At 47.3% G+C, this 23822-nt stretch overlaps 1 protein-coding gene across 1 annotated transcript in view; it reads right to left on the bottom strand.

Annotated features, from left to right (window-relative positions):
• Nucleotides 1-15268: 15268 nt before the first annotated feature.
• PIEZO2 (piezo type mechanosensitive ion channel component 2) overlaps nucleotides 15269-23822 on the bottom strand; it is a 338761-nt gene continuing 330207 nt past the window's right edge. Inside the window, exons 46-52 of the mRNA XM_024763891.1 lie at nucleotides 23316-23504; nucleotides 22927-23019; nucleotides 21567-21739; nucleotides 19275-19403; nucleotides 18000-18079; nucleotides 16798-16981; nucleotides 15269-15553 (exon numbers count right to left, since the gene is read on the bottom strand). Coding sequence (XP_024619659.1) covers nucleotides 15301-15553; nucleotides 16798-16981; nucleotides 18000-18079; nucleotides 19275-19403; nucleotides 21567-21739; nucleotides 22927-23019; nucleotides 23316-23504 — 1101 coding nt within the window. The 3' untranslated portion in view covers nucleotides 15269-15300. The remainder of the gene's footprint in view (nucleotides 15554-16797; nucleotides 16982-17999; nucleotides 18080-19274; nucleotides 19404-21566; nucleotides 21740-22926; nucleotides 23020-23315; nucleotides 23505-23822) is intronic.

A 23822-nucleotide genomic window follows, 5' to 3' on the forward strand; every position in this document is an offset into this window, starting at 1 on the left:
TCTGTCACTCTGTGTTACCACCGTTTATCTAGCACCTTTCAAACCAAATGGATGTAACATTGCTAAGTCCACGGAAATGTACTGTACCTTACGGAGTGGTTTCGCCCACCCTCCACACCTCACTTAGAGGGGCTGAGTGCACCCCACACCTCAGGTTTGAAGAAGCATGTGAGGCCCTGCCCCCCAGGATCCAGCCACGCTGTCTCGGGTGATTCCTAGCCTCCAGGTTTCCAGGTGTCGGAATGTCGGAGCCAAATCATAAAGTTGCTTGAAGCTAAGCTGGGCTCGGGCTGTGATTTCCCAGAGGCGATACATGGGCAGCGTGGTGGTCGGGAGAGAAGGAGAAATCAGAAACAGAGTTTGTTCAACCTGCCCTGTTGGCACTTGGAGCTTGTCCATGACGACCTGGCTCTGCTCCTCCCTAGAGCCCGTCGCCAGCCCCTCCTGGGTGGGCTTCCCGCGTGGAGCAGGGCAGCGGTCTGTCCTGAAGACCTCGGCAGTGAGCGCTGTCGCCTGCACGGCCGGTGGAGGATCCATACACCCTCAGGCCCTACTCACCCGATGACCGTGGGTTGAGTCAGAGCCATGTGGCCCCAGAGAGTGGTGGCTGTGGCCCTGGCCCTGCCCCTCATCCCGCTGGGCCCATGGACAGTGCAGGAGTCGGTCACGGGCACATAATTGCTCACCGCAAATTCATGTCATGATGGGGACCGGGTGACAGAAGTCACTGCACCTCATGGGGGTCAGACTAACCCTGGGCACCCAGAGGAATGTGTCGTCTCTGAGCTGCAGGCGTTGTGGTCCAGGAGGTGCACAGACCCTGTTCCCCGAGTGTGTCCACGCGCGACCCACGCCCAACTCCGGCAGCAGTGATGGGCTTGGAGGCGCGCTTCAGCCAGGGCCAGCTTCATGATTTTCGGGGCCCAGGGCAAAATGAAAATGGAGGGCCCTCTGTTCCAAACTCAGGCAGAAAGCCTTCTTCCCCTCCTGTGCGTCCCTCTGCCTGCCCCGCCCTGCCCCGCCTTTGTCTTCAGGGCCAGTCCTTGGGGAGAGCGCCTCATGGGGGCATCGGCCCTGCCAGCAACTCGGCCCAGAGGTTGCCACAGGGGCTGGGGGCGGCGGCAGGTTGGTGGGCAGGGTGGGGCCCCCCCAACTTCCAAGGCTCCAAGCCCCAGCACATCCCCCACCGCCCCATAGCACTTCCCTTACAAAACACAAACCCAAAGGCAAAATTCTTAAACTCTAGGTGACCTCAGGGGTGGCCCCTCTGGGTTCTGCAGGCCCTGTGTCACTGCAGAGGTCACCGGAAGCAGGGTTGTCTGGGCCGGGCCCCACTGCAGGGCAGCCGGCGGACGGCCTGGGTGCAGGTATAAACGTGCTCCTTCCACAGCAGCAGTTTCCTGTTTGGATGTGCACCCTACCCTGGACGTGACTCCAGCCTGGGGCAGCTCCCCCAGGCCCTGGGGGTCTAGTTCCGGGCTCCATTGCAGGAGGGTGGATGGATTTGATCCTTCAGCCCAGAAGCCCTCCGGCCTCTCAGGCCCTTTACTGCCCAGGGAACAAATGGCATTTCTCCTGCTGGTACTAAGCCAGCCTCCTTGAATTACTAAGCTGGGAGGCCCCCCTGGGGTAGGGGGAGGGGATTGGAGGTTTAAAGAAACCCAGACTCTTCAGTCTGCAGTGGGGACGCCCCAGAACCACTGGGCAGGCTGCTGAGGGTGGGGGGTAAACCAGTGGCCCTCAGCCACTGCAGCCACCCCGCCCCTCAGGACATGAGCCCTGGGGGGCCTCGGGGTGGGGAAGCACAGGATGCTGCGCCAGAGAGCTGAGGTGCACGTCAAGGAGTGATCTCCGTGAGCCCGGACTCACATCTTCCCATACGCAGAAAAGCGGATGTCTGGTTTTCTTTAATTAAGTGATCTTTGATGTCCCATCTACCTGGGGTTTGTTGCAAAACCCCCTCTGTATCCTGGCTTCTCCCTTACCTCTTCAGAGCAGTCCCTCACAGGTATCTGAGAGGCTGCCTCCCGACTTGAAGTTCTTAGAAAGTCTGCTGAGTAAAACATAATTCTCAACTTTTAAGTTGTGCTTTTTTTCCCCCCCAGTTGATGGCCTCTATCTGTGGGCTGTCTCCCTCCTCCTCCCCGTTTCTGGCTTGTTTAATAACAAGCAGGTTTGTGACTGCCTGAAATGCCCAGTTTCTTAGGAGGACCTTTAACATTTTTTGTCAGTGTTTTATCAACATTTTTTATCAGTTGTAGAACTGCACAGGTCGTGCATGATTAAAAGTCTAGCAAATCACCACTTTATTTCTACAACTCCTATACTTTTCTTTTTTTTTTTTTTGGCGGTACACGGGCCTCTCACTGTTGTGGCCTCTCCCGTTGCGGAACACAGGCTCCAGATGCGCAGGCTCAGCGGCCATGGCTCACGGGCCTAGCTGCTCCGCGGCATGTGGGATCTTCCCGGACCGGGGCACGAACCTGTGTCCCCTTCATCGGCAGGCGGACTCTCAACCACTGCGCCACCAGGGAAGCCCCCTTGGATTATTTTTTCCTAATGTGTTCTGATTTTTTTTGTTATTAATTTTTCCAGTTTCAAGGTTTGTAACATTTACATCCTGTTCTTTAACCACAATCCCTCAGGTTTTTTAGTCTTAAAAACTTAGTCTTAAATTTATATTTAAATGGGTTTAGAGCTCACCAGCACCAGTTTTTAACCATTATTTTTCCTTTTAAAAAAATGATTTTGATTCATCCCTTGATTGGCTAAATTTCACCGTTTCTCTTTTTCCAAGAAAGGCTCATGGATTTCTTGAATTATTGCCTATGTGACAGCATCTGCCTTGCGTCTTTTTACTTTATGTACAACTTGGCTAAGTAGGACACTTATGGGTGACACCTTCCCCCCTTGAAAACTTAATATTGCTTTACTCCTGGCCGTGAAAACTGCATGGGAGGAATCTGAGCCAACCAGCCCTTCCCCTTGTGTGTATGTGGACGTTCCGCCCGGTGCACCTGACTCTTCCTGTGTCCCGGGGCTCCCACCCTGGACTAAGCTGGATGTTGATAATTCTACATGGGATTTATATATTCACAGTGCAGGTTGTATAGTCAAATGTGCCATCGTTTCAGGAATATTTAATTCTAAATGAATTTATTTTCATCAAAGTAATATATGCACATAACCTAAGGGTCAAATACACTCCGCCTACACTTCCCCAAACCCCAATCCAATTTTCTGGTGATGACCAAATTCACATTTTCTCTTTCTTTTATATATACTTCTAAATAACATGTTTATAATATAACATAACATGTTTTTAATGTTCTTCCTTGGTTTTTAGATTTTAGGAAGTGTTGAATAAGTTCCTTTGGTGAAAGTTGAGATTTCTCCTAGGACTTTTTGCCACCCCCTGCCTCAGCTAATACAATTTTGATTGATTAGTGCCTTATGTTTTCATATTTTACATATATAAGTAACGTCTATTGCTTATCGGATTTTTCAGTAATTAGCATAGAGGTGTTCCCTGAACATCCAAAGGCTTTCTCCACCTTCCTTACCCTGATTTTTTTTTCCAGAGTCTTTTCTTGTCTTTCCTCCCTTCAAGAATACAACCCAGGGACTTAGTCTTATCCCCAGGGCCTAGAACCGTGCCTGGCTTGAAATCGTTACACATTAAATCCTTGCTAAGTGAATAAATCTGAGAAAATAGAGAGCCACAATTATGTATTCTTTCTTGTTCATCCTTTGTTTTTTCCCCAAATTAATAATTGCCTGGAATTAATCATAGCCTCACTTTTTTACTTGCCTGTATTTCTATATAATTATAATTGACCCTTTTCAAAATTCCCAAAGGGCTGTTAACGCCTCTGCACACTCTCCATGTTGCAGTGATACATCAGGTGGGCCCTCCTCCAGCCCCCAGCCTCCCTGGTGTCCAGCATTGTGAGCAGCTGTGTGCAGACGCCCTCCCCACGCAGGGGTCTCTGTGCCCCTCCCTCTCCCCGAGGGTTCTGCTTCCTGGTTCCCATCTTCCTCTTCCTTGTTTATTCCCTCATTTCAGTGGGGCACGTCTTCCAGGAATTTCCCAGAAAATGGGGCCAGAGGGACTGTTTTGAGCTGTTGGCTGTCTGCACTGTGTCACCGTCGTGTTTGTGCCTTGGCTGGAAATCCTCTTCCCTCAGGGATTCGAAAGCACTGCTCCATTACCTTCTAGCTCCATGTCCAAGTCCACTGCCCGTTTGATAGTTCTCCTCTCTCTGAAATTACCTCGGATGTGCTCTGAAATTTCACCAGATGTGCCCTGGAGTGATTCTTTGCATTGATTATGCTGGGAAAATCTCTTCATTTCTTTATTTTTAAAAGTAATTTCCACTCTTCAGTTTTCTCTTCTTAGATTTCCTATTAGTGGTGTGTTGCACTGCCCGAGTCAATCCTCTGATTTTATTACCTCTTCTCTCCTATTTTTCATCTTTCACACATTTTCTCAATTTTATCTTTCAAACCTTCCATTCATTTCCACTTAAGGTCTCAGATTTTTAATTTGCACTGGGCTCTTCCTTCTTACCTCATTTTCTAATTGTTCCTTTTTCCACTCCTAACATAAACTATTCTTATTTCCTGAACCCAATATCATGTATTATCTTTTGGAAAATGCCGATTATCCTGCTTTTCAAATTCTGCCCCTGAGATGCATTTTGGCCTCTTTGTGTTGAAGGCACTCCCAAGTGTCTGGTGATTCTCTGTGACTCTTTACCTTTGAGAGGGAGGCAGTAAAAGCTACCCGGGGCTGCCGGGGAGGCTGTTTGTGGGCGGGTTATGGGTGAAGGGCTGTGATGCAGGGTGATTTATACACGTGTTTGGAAGTTTCTTTTGGGGATCCCAGGATGCTGAGGAGCTGAAGGTCTTTTCCCTGGTCCGTCGGTCCTTCCAGAGAAGACAACTCATGTTCTGTGAGCAGGTGGAAGAGGGGCCAGGGTCTCCCAGCAGCTCCTGAACTTGCACTTGTAATTCTGTTAACATGATGAATTACAATGACATGTTTTCTGATGTTAAACCCACTTGATCATGATGAATTTTTTTTAGTGTACTGCTGAAATGGATTTGCTGATGCTTGGTTAAGGATTTCTGTGTCTGTGCTCACGGGGGCTATCTTTCTTTAAGTTCCTTATCTTGAAACGTCTTTGATGATTTTGGCACCAGGGTAACCGTGGCCTTAGCAAATGAGCTGAGAAGCATTCCTTTCTCCTGTGCTTTCTAAGAGAGTTCATGGAAGGATTGGTATTTCTCTTTACATTTTTGCCAGAATTCAAAAATGAATTCATCTTGCCTGGAGTTTTTTTTTTCTGGGAAAGTTTTCAATTATGAATTCAATTTCCTTAATTGGCATAGGACTATTCTGTTTCTTTGAAAATTTTCTTTTGAGTCGGTTTTTGCAATACATGCCTTTCATGGAATTTTTCCATTTTGTGTAAGTTGTAAAATTTATTGACCTACACTTGTTCATAATATATAACCTCATCATCCTTTTAATGTCTGGAAAATCTGGAGTGATGTCCCTCAGCTTCTGGCTCTCAAATCAGTATTTATTGCTTTATTCCATTTGTATTTTTCTATTTCCTCTTGAGTTGAATTTTATCATTTACATATACATTTTAAGAAAATTTTCTATTTGATCTAAGTTTTCAAGTATATTAGTACATAATTGTTTATAATATTTCCTTATGGTTACTTGTTTTTAAATTTATGCTTTGTCTTTCTCTTTTTCTTTTCCCTTTTTTTCTTTTGTCAGCCTTGGTAGAGCTTTGTTTGAGTTTATTTTCTTCAGAAACAACTTGATTTTCGTGTTACTCTCTTGCATTTTTTCTTGTATTTTCTCTCTTACAAATATTCTTACCTTTGACTTCCTTTATTATTTGTTATGTTTATTATTATCTGTTTCATTCTATCTATCCTCTCTTCCATCTTGAATTAAATGCTTAATTCATCTATTTTCAGTCTCATTGATAGTGCACCTTACTTACATTTTACAAATTTTGAAATGTCATTTTCTTCTGATGAATTAAACAATTTTGCATTCCATTTTTTTAAACTCATGAACTATTTAGGAATTTACATTTTCCTACCATGATTTTAAAATTATTTTTGCTTAGTCATTAGTAATTTTTCAGTCTTGGTTTAAGAACATGTGAGTCAAGACAGGCTAGATCATGCTGCCAGAATGAATAACCCCTGAATCCCTGTGGCTTAAAACAGCACAATTTTAATCTCACCTACACTCCGGGACCATCAAAGTTTGGTAGTTACCTGGGCACCCTGTTACCAGTTGCTATGTGAGCGGTTCCAGGAGAGAGGAGGAAAGAAGGTCTGAAAGCTCCAGGCCACTAGAGACAGAACTCATCACAAAGCCCTACCCGATCACAAGGGGCAGAGGTGGGAAATGCAGTCCTGCTCCGTGCCTGGAAGAGGGGAGAGCTGTGTGGGGTAAACAGCGCAGTATGAGGACAATTGGTTGCAATTTGTTGATACTTTTTAAATTTAACCTGGTCAAGTTTCGTAAATGTTCCGTGTACCCTAGAGTTTATGTATTCTCTATTTGTAGAGGGTTGGGCTCTGTAAAAAGTGGACATATCAGACTTCTGAGCTGAGTTCGAATAATTTTTATTCAGCTTGATCTGTGAGATTCTGCAAGAAGACTCCTAATCTCTCACCATGGCCATGACTTTGATTCCATCAGTTTCTCCTTGCACTTATGTCCATGTATTTCGAAGGTGATATGGTTAGGTTTGATTACTGTATGCTTTTGATCTGCACCCCTAATTTTTACCAAAAATGATAAAAATACTGATCAAGAGGGCTCATATACTGGCCATCTTCTCTAATTCACTACTAACTGGTGCTTGTTGTCACTACAGCATATGGCCAGGATTTCATTTTATCCTCCCAGCACGGCTGTAAGGCCATTGCGATATTATTGATTTATTCCTGAACACAGATCCCAGACCAGACCCTCAATGGCCCAGTTCCTTCCTCCACCCATGCTGCTCTCAGAAAAGACAAACTGCTGTTTGAGGCCAAAACAACCATGAAAGACCCATTTTCCCCAGCAGCTGTTTTGGTGGTTCTGTGCGTGCAAATATTCGTACTATGGAAACAAGCTGTTCAAACTGTGTCTTGCCACTCTGCCAAGTTGCAGGGCAGTTACCTGAGGGCAGGTGATGTGTCCGTCGTTCATCTGTACATCGTCAGCGCCTAGCGCAGAGTGGGGCTTAGCAATGCCAGGACCAAGAGGGACAAAGGGATACAAGCTGTGTAGTGGGGTGGCGTGTGTGTGTGGGGGGTCCCTGGTCTGTAACCTTCTTCCGAGTCCTTCCCTGAATCTGTATTCCCTTTTCTGTAGTTCATTTCCTGGGTCATTCTCATCAGGGGTCCCACAAAGCAGTGCTGAGCCCAAACACCTTCCTCGTGACCTCATGACCCCCCATCCCCCTTGGTGTCTCCATGGAGCCTGCCTGAGCCTGGCACGCTCTCTGGCCAGACCCCAGCATGGGAGGTGGCCCGGCCAGGCTCCCACGATGACTGAGGTATGCAAGGGCCCCCCTCGGCCCTTCTGCAAGAAGACTTTGTTTTCAGTACAAATGTACATTCAGTACATTTTCAGTACTGACACCACAGGGTCTCTCCTCTGTTTTCTGGTTATTTTATATTTTCTGATTTTTTGGTTTTGGGGGGTTTTTTTGTTATGCTTTCTGAGTTTCATGCCCCAAGGGCCGTGCAGGGCAGAGGTGCTTGTCATCAGCCTCTGGGGCTCCGGGCAGCGCTGAACAATGAACCATCTGCAAGGCTCATTAATATTTCACACCTTGCATCAGCCAGATGCCCCGGAGCAACATCGCTCATGATTCCGTAGAGCTCTGTGTTGTTCTTTAATGTGTGGTTAGCGTTTTAGGAAGGCCCAGCCCTGGAGTCCTCAGCGTTTGTGCTGGCAGCCTCCCGGTCAGGCTTTGGGCAGCCCCTCGGGGCCGAGCCACCAGCCGGCCAACGGCACCGGGAATCCAGAGAGTTTACCCCAGAACTTTGCACGGCTCAGCTGGCCTCTGTTTTCATAAAGTCTTCCTACGTGGAGATGGAACAACATTCATGTATGTGAATTTTTCCCTGGAAGAAACTTGCTGTGATGGAGGTGGTACCAAAAATCTAAACAGATGAACGCATCAGGGAAAACAGCTAGAAGATGGAAACCGGTTTATTTAGTAGGATTTTAAGTGCCTACACTTGGAGGTCTGCGTCCTGGGAAGTGAGTGAGGGCCTGGGTCCTGCGGCTGCATCGGGGCAGGCCCATCAGTGCAGGCATCGGGTCGGTTGGTCCAGGTGTTCTGGGCTCTATCCCAGGCGGTGTCCTTGGCCGGTGACTCCTGTCCCCTCCAGGCCCTCCCTTTCCTATTTCCCACTGGCCTCTGGACACCATCCACCCTTCGTGTAAGTTCAAGGCAACATGCCCCCTGCCCTGGGGCTGCTCCATTTGGGACTTCTCTCTAGCGCAGAACAGCAAATGTAGTTTGTCTTTGCAAAATAATCTCCAGTCTAATCCAGTGGGTGGGGAGTGATTTCATGGGAGGTCTGAGAGGCTCCTTAGTGATACTGAACCCAGACCAAGTGGGTGACTGACTCACTGCCCCCTCTAGGGTTGAGCCCAGGCTTGGAGCCACCGACTAAGCCTCACTTATCATTTATTAATGAGGCAGACCAGACATTTCCAATGATTAGCTACTTAGTTCCAAGCCTAGAGACATCCCTTGTCAGCCATCATTTTTATAAGGCTGCAAAAATTCTTCACTTTTCTCCATAAGCTTGACCTAGTTTTCCCATCAGGCTTTTGACCAGCAGCCGAGAAAGTGTTAAATGATCAGGAGGGGAATGTGAGGGACGTGGATAGGGACCTTCCTTCTCTGAGCTTTAGTTTCTCAATTGCTTTAGACGCCCCTTTCGTAGGGGTGGGGGAATGAAATTTTGGATCCAGGCAGGGTAGACGACAGCTTGGCTAGAAGGCAAGGGTCAACATTTCCCAAGCGTCTTCGCCTGGAATCACGACTCCAGCTCTGTGTGCATCTCCAGAGCATCCCTCGGAAGCAGGACGGGAAGGGAGTGTCCTCCAACCTGGCTGATGTCAGAATCACCTGGATGGTTTAAATGTGGTAGGATCTTGGACCCCGGCCCCCAGGTCAGAGTTGTGGGATCATGTGAAGTCTAGAAGTCTGTATTTTTTAACAAGAACTGGGGGTGATTCTGATAATTAGTCTGTGTTAGGAGCGCATGGATTAGACATCCTGTCCCCAAACACAGATCTGTGACGAGCTGGGACGCTGATGAAACGAGGTATTTCTGGGCCCTAGATCCGTATGATCTGATCGGTGAGTCTTGTAGGGTTCTGGAACCTATGGTTTTTCAAAGCTCTTCTGTTGGTTCTGATGAAATTCCAGGACCACAGGGGATGGAGACCAGGGCTGCAAGCCCACTGCTGTAATGAGCAGTAAGAATGGCCTGCACGGGGCAGGAGCGGGGCTCCGGACTGGAGGGGCAGGGGTTTAGGGGAGTCGACCAAACAGGTATCTGTTGACTTCATGGCCTGAGCGAGTCCCAGACCCTCTGAGCCCCTCCGCCCCAGTGAATGAGTATTAACAAATAGAAGGCAGGAAAGATAGAGAGCTTTGGGGCGAAAGTCATGATTTTGGTTTTGGTCCTGAATGTGAATGTGAGGTGCCTGTGGATTCTTCATCTAGGATCCATCTGAGCAGTGGGTAAAAGGCAAAACAGACACCGAGGAAGGAAATCAGTGTAGAGCGCCTGCCTGGACGGGCATTCAGTCCAGATGACATCCCTCATTGATGGTGACGTTTGTCACCCAGAAGCGAGCTTGGTGAGAGAGACAGAACCACCAGGAGGAAGAAGGCTCCTAGGAAAGCTTTCGGAGCTGATTTTAGGCACTTTTGAAAGGAAGACTCTGTGCCCCATTGGATGACGTCTTGCCTGCAGGGCAGGGGTTACGATGAGGACCCTCCGCTGAGAGCCGGGCCGCCTATTCCTTCCAGGGCCCCGAAGCTCTTCCGGGCTGTTCCGAGCGTCTGAACCCCTCCCTCGGGTTGGGAGACTGGCTGGTATCCCCCTGACACCCCAGGTGACACCAGCCAGCCTAGAGGCACTTCCTCCTGGCATTGGACGACGTTCACTGGGAAGGAGACGTACACGTTTGTGTGAGAGATGCAGGGGCTGTGCCTGTGAGACGTGGGGCCTCCTGGGGGACAGTCCCGCCACCCTTTAGGGTTTCTGCCTGGAGGTCAGATCACACCAACCTTAACCCCTCCCCCTCTATCCTGAAAACCCCGCTTCCTTGGCCTTTTCCCAGCCCTTCCCCTGCTCTCTCCCTCCGGAATAGCAACTGGCCCTGAACCTGGAGAAGGAGGATGGCCACACCCACCAGGGGCCGGGAGGACGATGGGCGGGACCTGGCGGGAAGCGGAGACCCTGGGAGGACAGGGCAGGGATGCGGGGCGTGTGAGGGGCATCCTGGGTGCTAACCAAGGATGGGCCAGGCTCTGCGGCTGTGGCCAGGCTCTGCGGCTGTGGCCACATGTTCAGCCCCGGATGTGAATGGCTCCAGTCCCTGTGCGCTCTGCTCACCCGGCCTGGTCCTCCAGCCTGGTCCCCAGCCCCTTCCTCCACCACCACCCCCCCACACACCCCCGCTCTCCTGGACGCTTGGGTATCTCACAGTCTCCTGGGTATCTGTGGCCTTTCAGAAGTCCTTTCCCAGAACCACCCCCCCACACACCCCCGCTCTCCTGGACGCTTGGGTATCTCACAGTCTCCTGGGTATCTGTGGCCTTTCAGAATTCCTTTCCCAGACTGCGGTGGATGCAGAGGCAGGGAGATGGGGGCCCAGAGCTGCTTGAGTGCCGCCTGCCGTTTCCATCCTCCCGCTGTCGCTCTCCAGGACGTTTCCTTTCTGTCCTTCCTCCGGCCAAGGGTTGGGTGGGCGCCTCAATCACGCCTGGCAGCTCCCCATTTCCTCAGCCACCTAGCTGGCGCTCCTCACCTGCTCCGCCTGAAAGAACAAATGCGGGCACGTGCACATAAACGTTGGGGAAAAGCGGCTTTGGGGAAAGTCTCCCTGCAACCTATTAAATCTCCCCTAAATCTAACCCTAAAGACCGTTGCTTTGGACCTGCAGGGCAGCTGCGTCCCGCGGGCAGCCCCGGCTCCTCCAGCTGTGCCTCTGGGAGAGGGGGTGGGGTGCAATGGGGGTGTCTCTCCCAAAGACAGACACAGCAGCCAGAGGTCACCACGCACCAGGATGCAGCCCTGCACTGGGTGAAGGTCACGGTCAGGGTTTTGGATTCTGCTCACCTGACTCGACAGACAGGCTTCCCAGCCAGTCTCAGACCCACGTGACTCCACCAGGCTTCTGTTGAGCTTCTGCTCTGGGTTTTGGCAAATACTCTTTATGCTTCTGAGACACGCATTGGCCTTGGACAGCTGGGCAGGCAGGGACTTGTCTCAAATGCTTTTGAAATTTGGTCATTATGAGCAAGTTCTGTGGGTCTTACTGATTTTGGGACTCTTTTAAAAGTGAGGCACAATCAGAAACTTGGTGTAGAGTGGAATGAACATCTGAAGTACCAAAAGGCCCTGTGAAGATGCCACGAGCTTCTTCCCTGAAGTGGCCTCTGTTCCTCCCAAGAATGGGGACACGGCTCCACTGTCTTTGACTGTTAGCTCATGAAGGTAAGAGAATTTAATCCATCTTCTTTAATCCTTGGACATTAACTTGATTTACTATTTTAACTTTCGTTTCTCCCTGAAAAATTGTGAAAGGAGGCTTGCATTTAAGGTTGAAATATTTCCATGTTAGCGTTTTATTTTGATGTATCTTAGGGATGTCATTTTATTTCTCTGTACATCCTCACAGAGGTGACATTGGACCAAGTGCCTGGACCATAGTTTGTGATGGGAAATTGAATAAGGACTAAAAGTTTGGTCTTAGGTGTGGAGTGGTATAGAAATCACTTAATTGATGGAGTTTCTGAGCCATTTCAGAGCCTTCTGGGGACAAAATCTAAACTGACCACTGGAGGTCCCATGAGGATGTTGGTGATGGAGGATGGACTCGATGTGGGCTCAGGGGAGTTAGAGGGTCCCCAGGCTGGCTTCCTTCCTCCAGGGGGGATGGCCACATACTTGGCTAATCAGGGGCTAATGACTAAGGGGTTTAAAGAAGAAGATCTGGGAGGACTTTTTCTCCCCGGTTCTGCGTGGGTTTTTCCACGAGGAAGAAGAGCACCGCTGTAATATTCCTGGTCTCTCCCCACTTTCATATTCATCCCCCCACTGAGTTTTATCAGTATTACAGGTGGCTTTTTTTTTTTTATTGAAACAATTTTCTTAGAGCAGTTTTGGGTTCACAGCAAAATTGAGAGGAAGGTACACAGATTTCCCATAGACTTCCGGACCCACACATGCACAGTCTCCCCCGTTATCAGCATCCCCCCCCAGATGGGACGTTTGTTACAAATGAGGACCTGCCATTGACACATCATTGTCACCCAAAGGCCGTAGTTTACATTGCAGTTCACTCTTGGTGGTGTACGGTCTATGGGTCTGGACAAATGTATTATATGACATGTATCCATCATTACAGTTTCATACAGAGTATTTTCACTGCCCTACAATCCTCTGAGCTCTGCCTCTTCCCTTCCTTCCGCCTTAACCCCTGACAACCATTGATCTCTTACTGTCTGGATAGTTTTGCCTTTTCCAGAACGTCATATATTTGGAATCATACAGTATGTAGCCTTTTCAGATTGGCTTCTTTCACTGAGTAAAATGCATTTATGTTTCCCCCATGTCTTTTCATGTCTTGAGAGCTCATTTCTTTTTTACTGCAGAATACTATTCCATTGTCTGGATTCTAACACAGTTTTATTTATTTATCCATTCACCTACCGAAGGACATCTTTGTTGCTTCCAAGATTTTGGCAATTATGCATAAAGCATCCAGATGCTGGGCCTTTGCTCAGGACCTGGAAGGGCGGCCCCAGCTCACCAGCACCCCCAGGGCTGGGTGAAGCCCCATGTCCCTCTGCCTGGTCCTCCCTCCTTGCTGGCCAGACCCCCCCCCCCACCATGTTCTTGGGGACGGCCCCTCTCAGAGCTGTCTCCAGAGAACATATTCTAAGGGGACATGTGTCCCTCATCTCTGGGCCGGGTCCGGCGCTCATTTGAGGCTGAGGATTAAGCTGGTTTACAGCTTGCTGATCCCTTCACGTTGTCAGATAATTGGGCTGAACAGGGTCGTGACAGACTGGCCGGGGGTCCCAGCAGAGGCACCTCCTTCTCTGGGGAGTCCCACTCCAACACAGGCCTCGGCAGGGCTGGTCCTTCTACATCTCTCTGTGTCGTTCTGTGTCCTCCCTCCTCCACACCTGAGGCGCTTTCTTGAACCATGGGACTTGTTTACCATCCTGGCATCCTTTACCTCTACGCCTGTTAGAAGGATTCCTATTCCTTCTCTTCCTAAATATGCTGTAATGTGCTCTCTCGAGGTCCCTTGCTGACATTTTTAAAAGAAAGAATTCACAACCAGGAACGTGCAGGAAGACGCTTCCTGCTGTTGGGAAATCAAGTGTGGGCTGAAGAGCTCCCTGAGTGCTCTGAGTTTATTGCTAAGATGACAAGCATTTCTCTAAGCAGGGGGGAGGCACGCGGCTTTTACAGCTGAAGCACAGGTTCGCACTGATTCCCTAGAAGACACGGGGCATCAGTTGAACTCTGATATGTTTTAAAAGATTCATATTCACTGTAATGGTTTCCTTCTGGGAAGTTAATTTCTCACCACTTGTTTCCTGCTTTTATTATTCCCATAGAGCACCCACATGAGAAAACCCACAATGCAACCAACAAGAAGTGGATTCTTAGTTGATTTTTGTAGCTCCCGGTACACAGTACAGAGAAGTCGCCTTTCCTAGTTCATGCAGTAAGGCAGAATGAAGAGTGTTCTTGAGGTGACTTTGCAGGATGTGCTTTATTTTGTCAGTCCTGAACCCAAACTACAGAGGATTTCTTTTGGGGGGACATAGTCTAGTCCATTCGATGATTCTTCTCAGAAACTTTTAGTATGGAATGAAAACTACATTTCAATCATCAGCTTTTCATGCTACTTTGTTATTTCATGAAGAGGTTGTATGACCCATAATAATAATTTAAGAAAAGGCCATTTGTTTATTTCCCCAAGCTCAATATACATATTTCTTCCATAATTTTGAACTTAAAAAAACCCGTCTCAGATGTAAAAATGTGAATTGGAATATGTAAACTCGTTGATAGACCTGAAAAACAGGGGAAAAAAATGTCACATACTGGAAAAACCACTGCCGTGAATCATGGAAATGGGAGGAAGCATGGGGGTGGGGCAGAGGAGCGCTCAGACCTCAGTCAGTAAAGGTGACAACGTCCAAGGACCCCGCCTCCAGCTGGGCGTCGGTGTTTCACGGAGAGCAGTAACTCTCTGAACCAGAAAACCACCAGGTCGGAGTGAGTCACCACCTGGGCCTCAGCAACACCATGTCCACGTATTTGTTTTGCTGCTGTTTTTTCCTGAGAGGTCACTGGTGTTTAGTGGAAAGACTTCTCTTTAGTCTTCAGTTAAGGTAAGGCAGTAAGTGTCACTAATGTTATGTTTTTGCTTAGGATGAGGCTTATCCTTCCACTGGCGTCGCCATGGGTCACCGGCCCCCTCCCTGTTTCCCCTCTAGACATATGGGTAGGAGTTTTCAGTCCCCATTCTGTTGTGTATTCGGCGTGCAGGGCCCCCGTCCTCCTCACAGCAGTGTCCCCTTGGCCGCAGAGCCCCGTGCATTGCGTTGCATTGTAGCGTCTCTTCGGAGGGCGCCGCCCCTCACAGGAGAAGGCCTCTCCTTCCTTCTCCTCCTCCTGTTCTGTTCCTCTGAGGGACGAGACCCATCAGTGACTCCAACACGTAGTCCATCAGGCTGCAAGACACAGGCACTAAAACATAAAGCGAGTAGCCCTGATTTCAGAGGAATGGAATTACAAAGGACTTTTCGAGAGTACCTCTGCTCGTAGCTCTGAGGGCAAAAGGAAGCCCAGTCCTTCTGCACCAGTCAGAAGAGAGACCGTTTCCACCGAATTAGAAATGCTTAGCTCTTAGGACAGTATTGTGCTTTTCTTTTTTCTTTGGAAAATTCCAATGTGAACTTGGCTTGTGGTCTGTGGCCTGGGGCCTCAGTTTGTTTTCTCCCTGGTCCATTTGATCATGGTTTCTGGCGAACGGTACAGGAATATTAATTTGGCATAGAGGTCCTCCTCCAGTTCCAGCTCCCCGGTCTCTCGAACTAAAAAAATATCTGTGCATAACTTCAAAATCCGATCCACATTCGGAAGCTCTTCAAACATGATGGAGTGAGAAATCCCGCTGAAGAATTCACGGACAAACTTCCCAATCACCAGGACCACTGAAGCGTAGAGGCCCATGATACTGAAAAAAAAAATGAGGTAGAAATGTATCTGGCCGTTACATATGGTTAAGAGAACATGCCTAAAAGAAAAAACAAATGAACATTTTCCCTCAAATGTCATAAAAGACATGATAGACTTACCAAGGCTTAAGTTGTTTCCCCTTGGTGAAAACATTGACCTTTCTGCTGATTAAAGGGTAATGCATGCTTTTTTTAAAAAAAAATTACACATTACAGAACTGTAGGACTTGAAAATCCTTTGAAATCTTACATTCTGGAAACAACCAATGTTAATAGTTTCGTGTATGAACTTCTGGTGGTTTTACTGCATATATTATATGCATAAGCTACATAACATATATGGTAGATAGAGGGGTGGGATGGGGGGGTGGGAGGGAGACGCAAGAGGGAGGAGATATGGGGATATATGTATATGTATAGCTGATTCACTTTGTTATAAAGCAGAAACTAACATACCATTATAAAGCAATTATACTCCAATAAAGATGTTAAAAAAATATATATATATATGATAGAAATGCAATTATTATATACACTTTTCTGTACCCAGGACTTTGCCCTGCCTTTCTCAGGGATTCATGTTTATAATAAAATTCTGGATAGACAGTGATTTCTTAAGAGGCTCATTCTGGGAAGAAGAAAACTTTGTACTAGCATCTTGTAGGGGGTGTGCCTGTCCTAGGGTTGAAGTGTCAGAACATGGAGAAATGGTAACATCGGGCATGTCCCAAACTGTGATTTCTACCTGATTCTCCATCTGTTCAGGTCAGAAGGCAATGTTAGCAGGAAAGAGAGAACTCTGCCTGTTTCTAGTTTAAGCCCTGAATTGCACTAAACTCTGCTGTAACAGGAAGGAATAGTTAAGAAGCTGGAAATACGGCTTCTGGTCCTATGCCTGGTGGTGGGGCTCACACAAGGCATTTTTGACTTCTTTGGGACTCTGGTTCCTCAGTTTTTAGAACGAAGGGCCCTGTGACAAACCATAATGGAAAGAAAAAAAATATATATATATATGAATAACTGAGTCACTTTGCTGTACAGAATAAATTAACACAACACTGTAAATCAACTAGACGTCAATAAAATTTAAAAATAAATAAAATGAAGGGCCAAGGATCTGTGAATTCTTATAATGCAGCTATAGAATTTTAGAATTCTAAGAAGATAAAAGACTTCCCATCCTCAACTTGGTGTGATACATAAGTGGGATCTCGTAACTGTTAATGGTGAAATGGTTCCTTACCCGTAGCCGGCCAGGAACCCCAGGCTTGGGGGGCTGACCTTGTCATTGAAGACCACCAGCTCCAGGGCCTGCGCATGCTGGTTGTAGATTCTATTCCCAGTCAAGTTGAGAACCCACCACTCACTGTTGGATTTAGTTGTATTGTCTCTGGACAGAATAATGGTGATGTTCATGAAATTATTTTCTGGAGAAGGAGAAACATGAAATCAAATTAGCAGGAGAGTTTATGGATTTAATGCACTTCAGCCATTCTCAGATGAACCAGGATGGCCTGGTTGGTACCCATGGCATCCAGTTCCAGGATGGGGACACACGGGCACATCGGCTCTGTGAGAGGAAAAGGAGGAGGGGGCTGGCCGTGGGGGTCTCTCTCTTTCTCTAAGAGGCCAGTCCTGTTGCTACATGAGACAGCAGCAAAGTCACAGGGTGAATGGAGACCCATCACCGGAGCATCTTGGCTGACAATTCCAGACAACTAATTAGACATGTAAAAACCCCAGTAGTTGACTGTTGACGGAACTGATGGATGGATTCTTTCATGTTACCACCGTTTACTGAGTGCCTTCCAGGAGGAAGGTGCTCCAGGAGGTGCTAAGGGGTCACCAGGTTGCATGCAGCCTGGTTCAATGGGAAAGGCCATGCACACAAGCACTATTTACGGGCACGTGGCAACCCCCGGCACTGACAAGGTCTGTCAGCTGGGGGCGACCACTTCTGGGTGGTATGATCCCTGAGGACTTCCCAGAGGAGGTGACTTTTTTGCTGGCTGAGAGCTTTAATAGATGGAGCCCTACTACTGGTACTCAGTCACCCTCGGGCTGAATCAAGTCCATTTCCTGCCATCTTTTTATTCTTATCGTGGGGCCTTCCGAGTTAACGCTGTATTAGGCAGTTTTCTGCCCAAGATACGGTTGCTAATAGAAACAGATTCTGATGAATCAGTTAACATGTCACTGAACGTGGATTTAAGTCAATCAAGTTCTATATCAATGAACAAAGGAAGATGAAGAACACGCCCCCAGGTGAGTAAACGATCCCTTCTTGCTGGTGGACGCAGCTCAGAGCCTTATGCTTCTTGCAAACCATGTCACAGGGGGAAGACAACTGGAAAGGAGCTTGATAAAGGCTGAAAAGGCAAACTACAGACATTGAATAAAAGAAAGATTAAGAAACGTTCTGAAACAATTCCTTCTCATTCTTACCAGATAAAAGTTGCTTTATGGGTTTGGAGTTAGAGTCACTGGGTGCTTTCACGTAGTATGGGTAAATCCTTTCTATGGTCCTGGGCATTAAGAGAAAAAAGGATAATTAAGTTTTAGTTGTTTTACCCATGCAAAATTGTTTTTTTGTTGTTCTTGTTGCTATTTTTGACCTCATCTCAAACAAGTAATGGGGAGAGTCTTCCTATAACTACGCGATGTGCAGTCTTCATAGTTTATCGGTTTCCATTAAAATGAGAAGTCTCTGAAGCCGAGTAAGTTCACCAGGTTCTAACCAGACACTCATGCCAACTCTGTACACAAGCTGGGTAATGGCTTAAAAACTGCTGCAGAGATTTTCCCACATCTGTGACTTTTCTGACGCCAGGGGCTGTCTTTCTTGCTAGGATCCTACCACTCTTCCAATTTTAATGTTTGGGATTTCAAAACTCTCTCTAGTGAAGTGGGCTGCCCGAGCAGATCCAGAGACGGGAGTCGGGGTGGGGGGGGCAGAAGACTGGCATCCTAGCCGTTAGCCCACCCTGCGCACAGGCCACTCCATCTTTCCAGGGCTGTTTTCTCATCCAGGAAGTGATGGGGGAGGATCCGACGGTTCTCAGGGGCCCTTAGTGTTTAGTGATTGACAAGGGGTGCTTTAGGGACCATGTCTGAGGGCTGCATCGTGGCAGTCCTCACACAAAGCACTTTGACCCGGGGCTGGGGCAGACAGGGGACAGAGCTGGGCTGCGGCTGGTGGGCATCTGGAATACTTCACTTAGCAGTTTTGGACCAATGGCAGTGTTTTTCTCCTGCTGGTTCTCATGTTAGAATCTTAACATCACAGCTCAGATGTTTGGAGTGGAGTATTGTGTGGCAGGATAATATATTAAGATACAGTTTTTTCCCTCAGATTTCCACCCACCCCCTTGCCTTCTCACGCCCATTTGTTAGACAGGCATTTGGTGCCCCAGGGGCAGGAGTAATAGTAGAAAAGAGTCTCCCAGGGCTTTTCCCTGGCTTTTGGTGATTATGGTCAGATGAGAGCAAGGTTTGCTCCCCAGAGAAGAGGTCAGTCGTCCCCAGACGAGCTGGGCAGGGTGGGGCAGGAGGAGAGCAGACGCGCTTTGACCCAGCCCATCAAGGACTCTTAAGTACAGGCTCACTTGAGTTACCAAAGAAGGAAGAAATGGCGTTTCTTGCACACACGTATTTGTAGAGGAGATTTGGACCAGATACACACACCACCTAACACTGTATTAAAAATGACAGTCAACTTACACTGGCGTCTTGGAACTTTCTGTGTTGTTGCCAGCTATCATTTTAGCAATGTGCTTTCGTGTCGTATTTTTAAGAGGAAAAGAAAGCTTATCTGTTGCTATTTCGGCTTTTGCACCCAGACTCATGTTTCTGTGAAGAAAAAAAAAAGAGCTCAATGTCAGTGGTTATTCAGAAGTCTGCAGGAGAGGTTAAAAACTCACTGAACTATTAATCTCACCAAGTTTCACTGGGTCCACAATTGTCAACCTCAACCTGTCCTCCTCACCTTTACAGCCAGCCTCTTAGACATCCAGGGAGGCCTCAGACACCTTTAACACAGATACAGCTGAGGAGGAGAGTGTGGGGACACAAGAAATCCCTGATGCTCTAACAGGGATTCTGAAACACTGTATGTTAACCCAGTGACGTTAGTCTCCATGGGGACTCAGAGAATCTATGTTTTAAAAAGAATGTTCACAATGAGATATCACCTCACACCTGTCAGAATGGCACGATGCCCATCATTACAGAGACAAGAGTTACCAAGTGCTGGTGAGGAGAAAAGGGGACCCTTGTGCACTGTTGCCGGGAATGTAAGTTGCTGCAGCCACTATGGAGAACAGTTTGGAGGTTCCTCAAAAAGTTAAAAATAGAACTACCATGTAACTGAGCAATCCCACTTCTGGGTATTTTTCCAAAGCAAATGAAAACACTAACTCAAAAAGATATCTGCACCCCCATGTTCACTGCAGCATTATTTACAATAGCCAAGATACAGAAGCAACCTAAGTGTCCATTGACGGGTAAATGAATAAAGAAGATGTCACACACACACACACACACGAATATTATTCAGCCATAAAAAAGAATGAAATCTTGCTATTTGTGATAGCCTAATGCCATCAAGTTTCATCCAGGTTAAGTGAAATAAGTCAGAAATACTGTATAATCTCATTTATATGTGGAATCTAAAAATAAACACACAAAACCTGAACTCATAGATACAGAGAATGAATTGGTGGTTCCCAGAGGTGGGGTGGTGGTGAATGAAGGGGGTCAAAGGGCACAAATTCCAGTCATGAGTAAGTCCTGGGGATGTAATGTACAGCATGGTGACTGTAGTTAATAATACTGTACTGTATATTTGAAAGTTGCTAAACGAGTAGATCTTAAAAGTTCTCACAGGGAAAAAATTTTTGGTAACTGTGTGGTGATGGATGTTAACTAGATTTCTTGTGGTGATCATTTTGAAACGTATACAAATATCAAATCATTATGTTGCATCCCTGTAACTAAAATAATGCTACACATCAATTATATCTCAATCAAAAGCAGAATGTTCAATCAGAAATTGGTTTTTAATTTCTTTTGGTGGCTCTTCAAAGGAAGGGCTAGGAAGTGCATTTTTGCCAGTACAGAATTCCACGTGAGGAGTTTGGGACATTTAAAAGGAGAAAATAAGATTAAAGAAGGAGTTCTTTAAATTCTGAGCAGCCTCCTTCAAAATAGTTCTTACTACTTCCTTGTGAAGTCAGATTCTAGAAGGCTTTCTTCCTTATCTATCATGATTCTTAATTCCAACCAAGAAGCTGGTATTGTGGACCCAACAAACCTATCACGGGACTGCCCAGAGTCCTGAGTCACAGCCTGTCATGAAGGAAACTGAGCTAATCAGACCGGGTATTACGTCCAGGCCCCCCAACGGCCCCCCAGACACGTCGGGCTTTCGGATGCAAGAATGCTTTGCGAGACGTGTTGCGACGTGGCCGCAGGCTGGCCAGAGGCTCAGATGGGGAGGGAAGGAATCTCCCTGCTCTCCCGTCCTGGGACTGACCAGAGGCTCTCCCAGCTCAGGCTCGGAGAAAAGAGGTGCTGGGGCTCCCCAAGTGCTGGAGGCCGGCAAGGGAGAATCAGGGTTCCCAGCGCTGCAAGTCCTTTGTGATTAAGACCAGACCCCCAAGCTCAGGGAAATCTTACACTTCACCCGACTCAGTTTCATGTTATGAGTCATCACCCTCTTCCTTTTCTCGCCACCTTTCTCTCTTGGTCACAGATCTCATTGCCAGCCTCTTTAAAGCTGAAGTTAGTAGAAAAAAGGAAAACTAAGAAGTTCTTCGTTTTGTCAGTGATTCCCAGGCAAATCATTATTTAATAAACAAAAATGTTAGCTGTAGCATCGAATGAATGTCCCCAGGAAGTAATGTGAACCAAGATCAGGATTAATCTGAGGTGTGTATCCTTCCACACCCCCCAACCCCCGCCCCGAGTTCAGGTTGGGGAAGGGGGAATTATGCATGGAAATACAGTAACTACCTCTGCACACTCCATGAAAAAACAACAGAGAAGCTACTATTGGGATCCATGAGCTCGTGTATCATTTTCTGCTTACTGGGAGGGCTGATGGTCCACAAAGAATTTGAGTTTCCTTCCAGTTCTGCTACTGTTATGTCTTCTTTTTCATAATTTTCCAGAAATTGCATAGCACCCTGTGTGTACACAAATACACTTGCATAAAGATACATACTTGAGGGTGTGTAAGAAAGTAACCACTCTTCCCTTTAACTGACCGCATCCAGGGGCAGTCTCTTCCTCTGAAAGGCACCTCCCTACAACGGGTTGCCTGGTGTGTTCTGACACTGTCAGCTCCAGTCACATCACCAAACCCCAGTGGTGATGTTGCCACACCCACGGCCATGGAATCATTCCAATGAAACAGTAAAGAAAAATCAGATGAGTGTCATTTTTTTCCTTCCCACTAAAGAAAGACGTTTATCAACTATTGGGGAACGTCCGTCTCATGAGAGAGTCAAATTTAATCGACCCAGGACCTCGGGGCCCTTCCTCACAGCTGTGTACTCCTCAAGATTACTTTTGACAGCGCGCACTTACAGGCCGATGGTTTTTCAAAAGAGAACAGCATCTGTTCGCCTAATCACTTTATTTAAATAAAAAGCATCATCTGTAAAGCCAATTTTAATTATGAAGAATCATGCTACCATCTTATTAAAAGCATGGAATGTAGAGAAAAGGATGATGTCCACCACAGCTCTGTCACCAGAACATCATCCGTTTTCTACAGTAGAGGATGCGTATCTTCATTTTTTAAATCATTTAAAAATAATAGTGTCTTTTTAAAGTTATGTTTCATTTTGAGAAATTTTCGTGCCATGAAATCATCTTTGTAATGATTATCTTATTACAAAGGAAGTTGCCTGAAAAATCTGCTGTAACTGATTCACTCATTCCCTACTTGTTGAAATCCCAAATTGCCTCTAGTTCTTACTAACGCGGAGCGTGCCATCACAAACAGGCACCTCTTGGAGCTTTTCCATATTTTGAATGATTTCCTTAGGATAGATTCCCTACCAGTTAAAGGGAATCAATATCTACCACAATTTAAAAAATTTATAAAGGATCAACACCTGTTGTGCTTATCATGAAAATACTCTGAATTAGAAATACGTGTTTATTATCACGTCTGATAATATAGACATAACATCTTAGATGATCAAAGCGGCCAGTGGCCAGGAACCTGCTGTGTGTGACTAATAACCCCCAGAAAGTCCTGCCCACCGGCTCAGGCCATGGCGAAGTGGTGAATAAATAAGGTGACAACAGTCAGCTGGTCGATATGACAGGTGTTCATCGAGACCGACTCCAGGCATTTACTTACAGTGTCCTTAGAAAAAGCTTTAATAAATTTATTAAACTTTGGCTGGTCCATAACTTTCAGCTGGCTTTGCTGGGCACTCATTGTGAAAATAGGCTGGAAAACAAAGACACACAGGATGGTTACTATTCCAGAGCACTTCTCTGCATCCTGGGTTCTAAGAAAAATATTAGGTCGTGTATCACCCACAACTAGAACAGAACTCTCCCTTCGCCGTCTTCTGCACCTTAGCTCACGTATCACATATTTGCAGAACAGTCAAAATTCAGACAGAAAATATGTCCGCAAAACCTAAGTAAGTCCTCTGGGTGGTTATCAGGGAAAAGCACGGCTGGGCAAGGCACTGGCAGGGGCCGGGGGAGCGGGGAGACCCCGGAGGGAGGCGCGGTTACCTGGTACCCGCCCAGGGTAATTGTGACCGAGACGTCCAGGGGCTGGTTGATGACCCCGGCGACAGATTTGACCAGAGACATGAAGAGCAGAGGGAACCAGACAATACAGATGAGCAGGACGATGATCATCCCCCCCATCCCGTACTTGACCACCTTCTTCTTCTTCTGCCCCCGGGGCTGCGGGTACCTCTGCAACAGAAGGGCCACGCGCTCAGGCGGGGTCCCCGGGGAGAAGCGGGTGGGGGAAGGGCGGGCGCTCTAACCACGGGGTCCGCCCTGGATTGGGTCCTGAATCTGCTCTGAATCCACTCTGTCCCAACCCGGGAACAAGGCAGGCAGTGATGCAGGGCTGCGAGGATCCCGCTACACGGAACACGGGGTCCATCACGGCCTGAGCGGCTTTCTCCTTAACAGGGCTGTGTGGGTTTGCTGGGGGCTGACCTATGGACCAAGGGACCAAAGCCTCTGCTGAATAAACCTCTGGTTTTAAGGGATCAGGCGAGATAA

The sequence above is a fragment of the Neophocaena asiaeorientalis genome, unplaced genomic scaffold (genome assembly GCF_003031525.2).
Source record: "Neophocaena asiaeorientalis asiaeorientalis breed wild unplaced genomic scaffold, Neophocaena_asiaeorientalis_V1.1 scaffold110, whole genome shotgun sequence".
In the NCBI taxonomy this organism is placed as follows: Eukaryota; Metazoa; Chordata; class Mammalia; order Artiodactyla; family Phocoenidae; genus Neophocaena; species Neophocaena asiaeorientalis.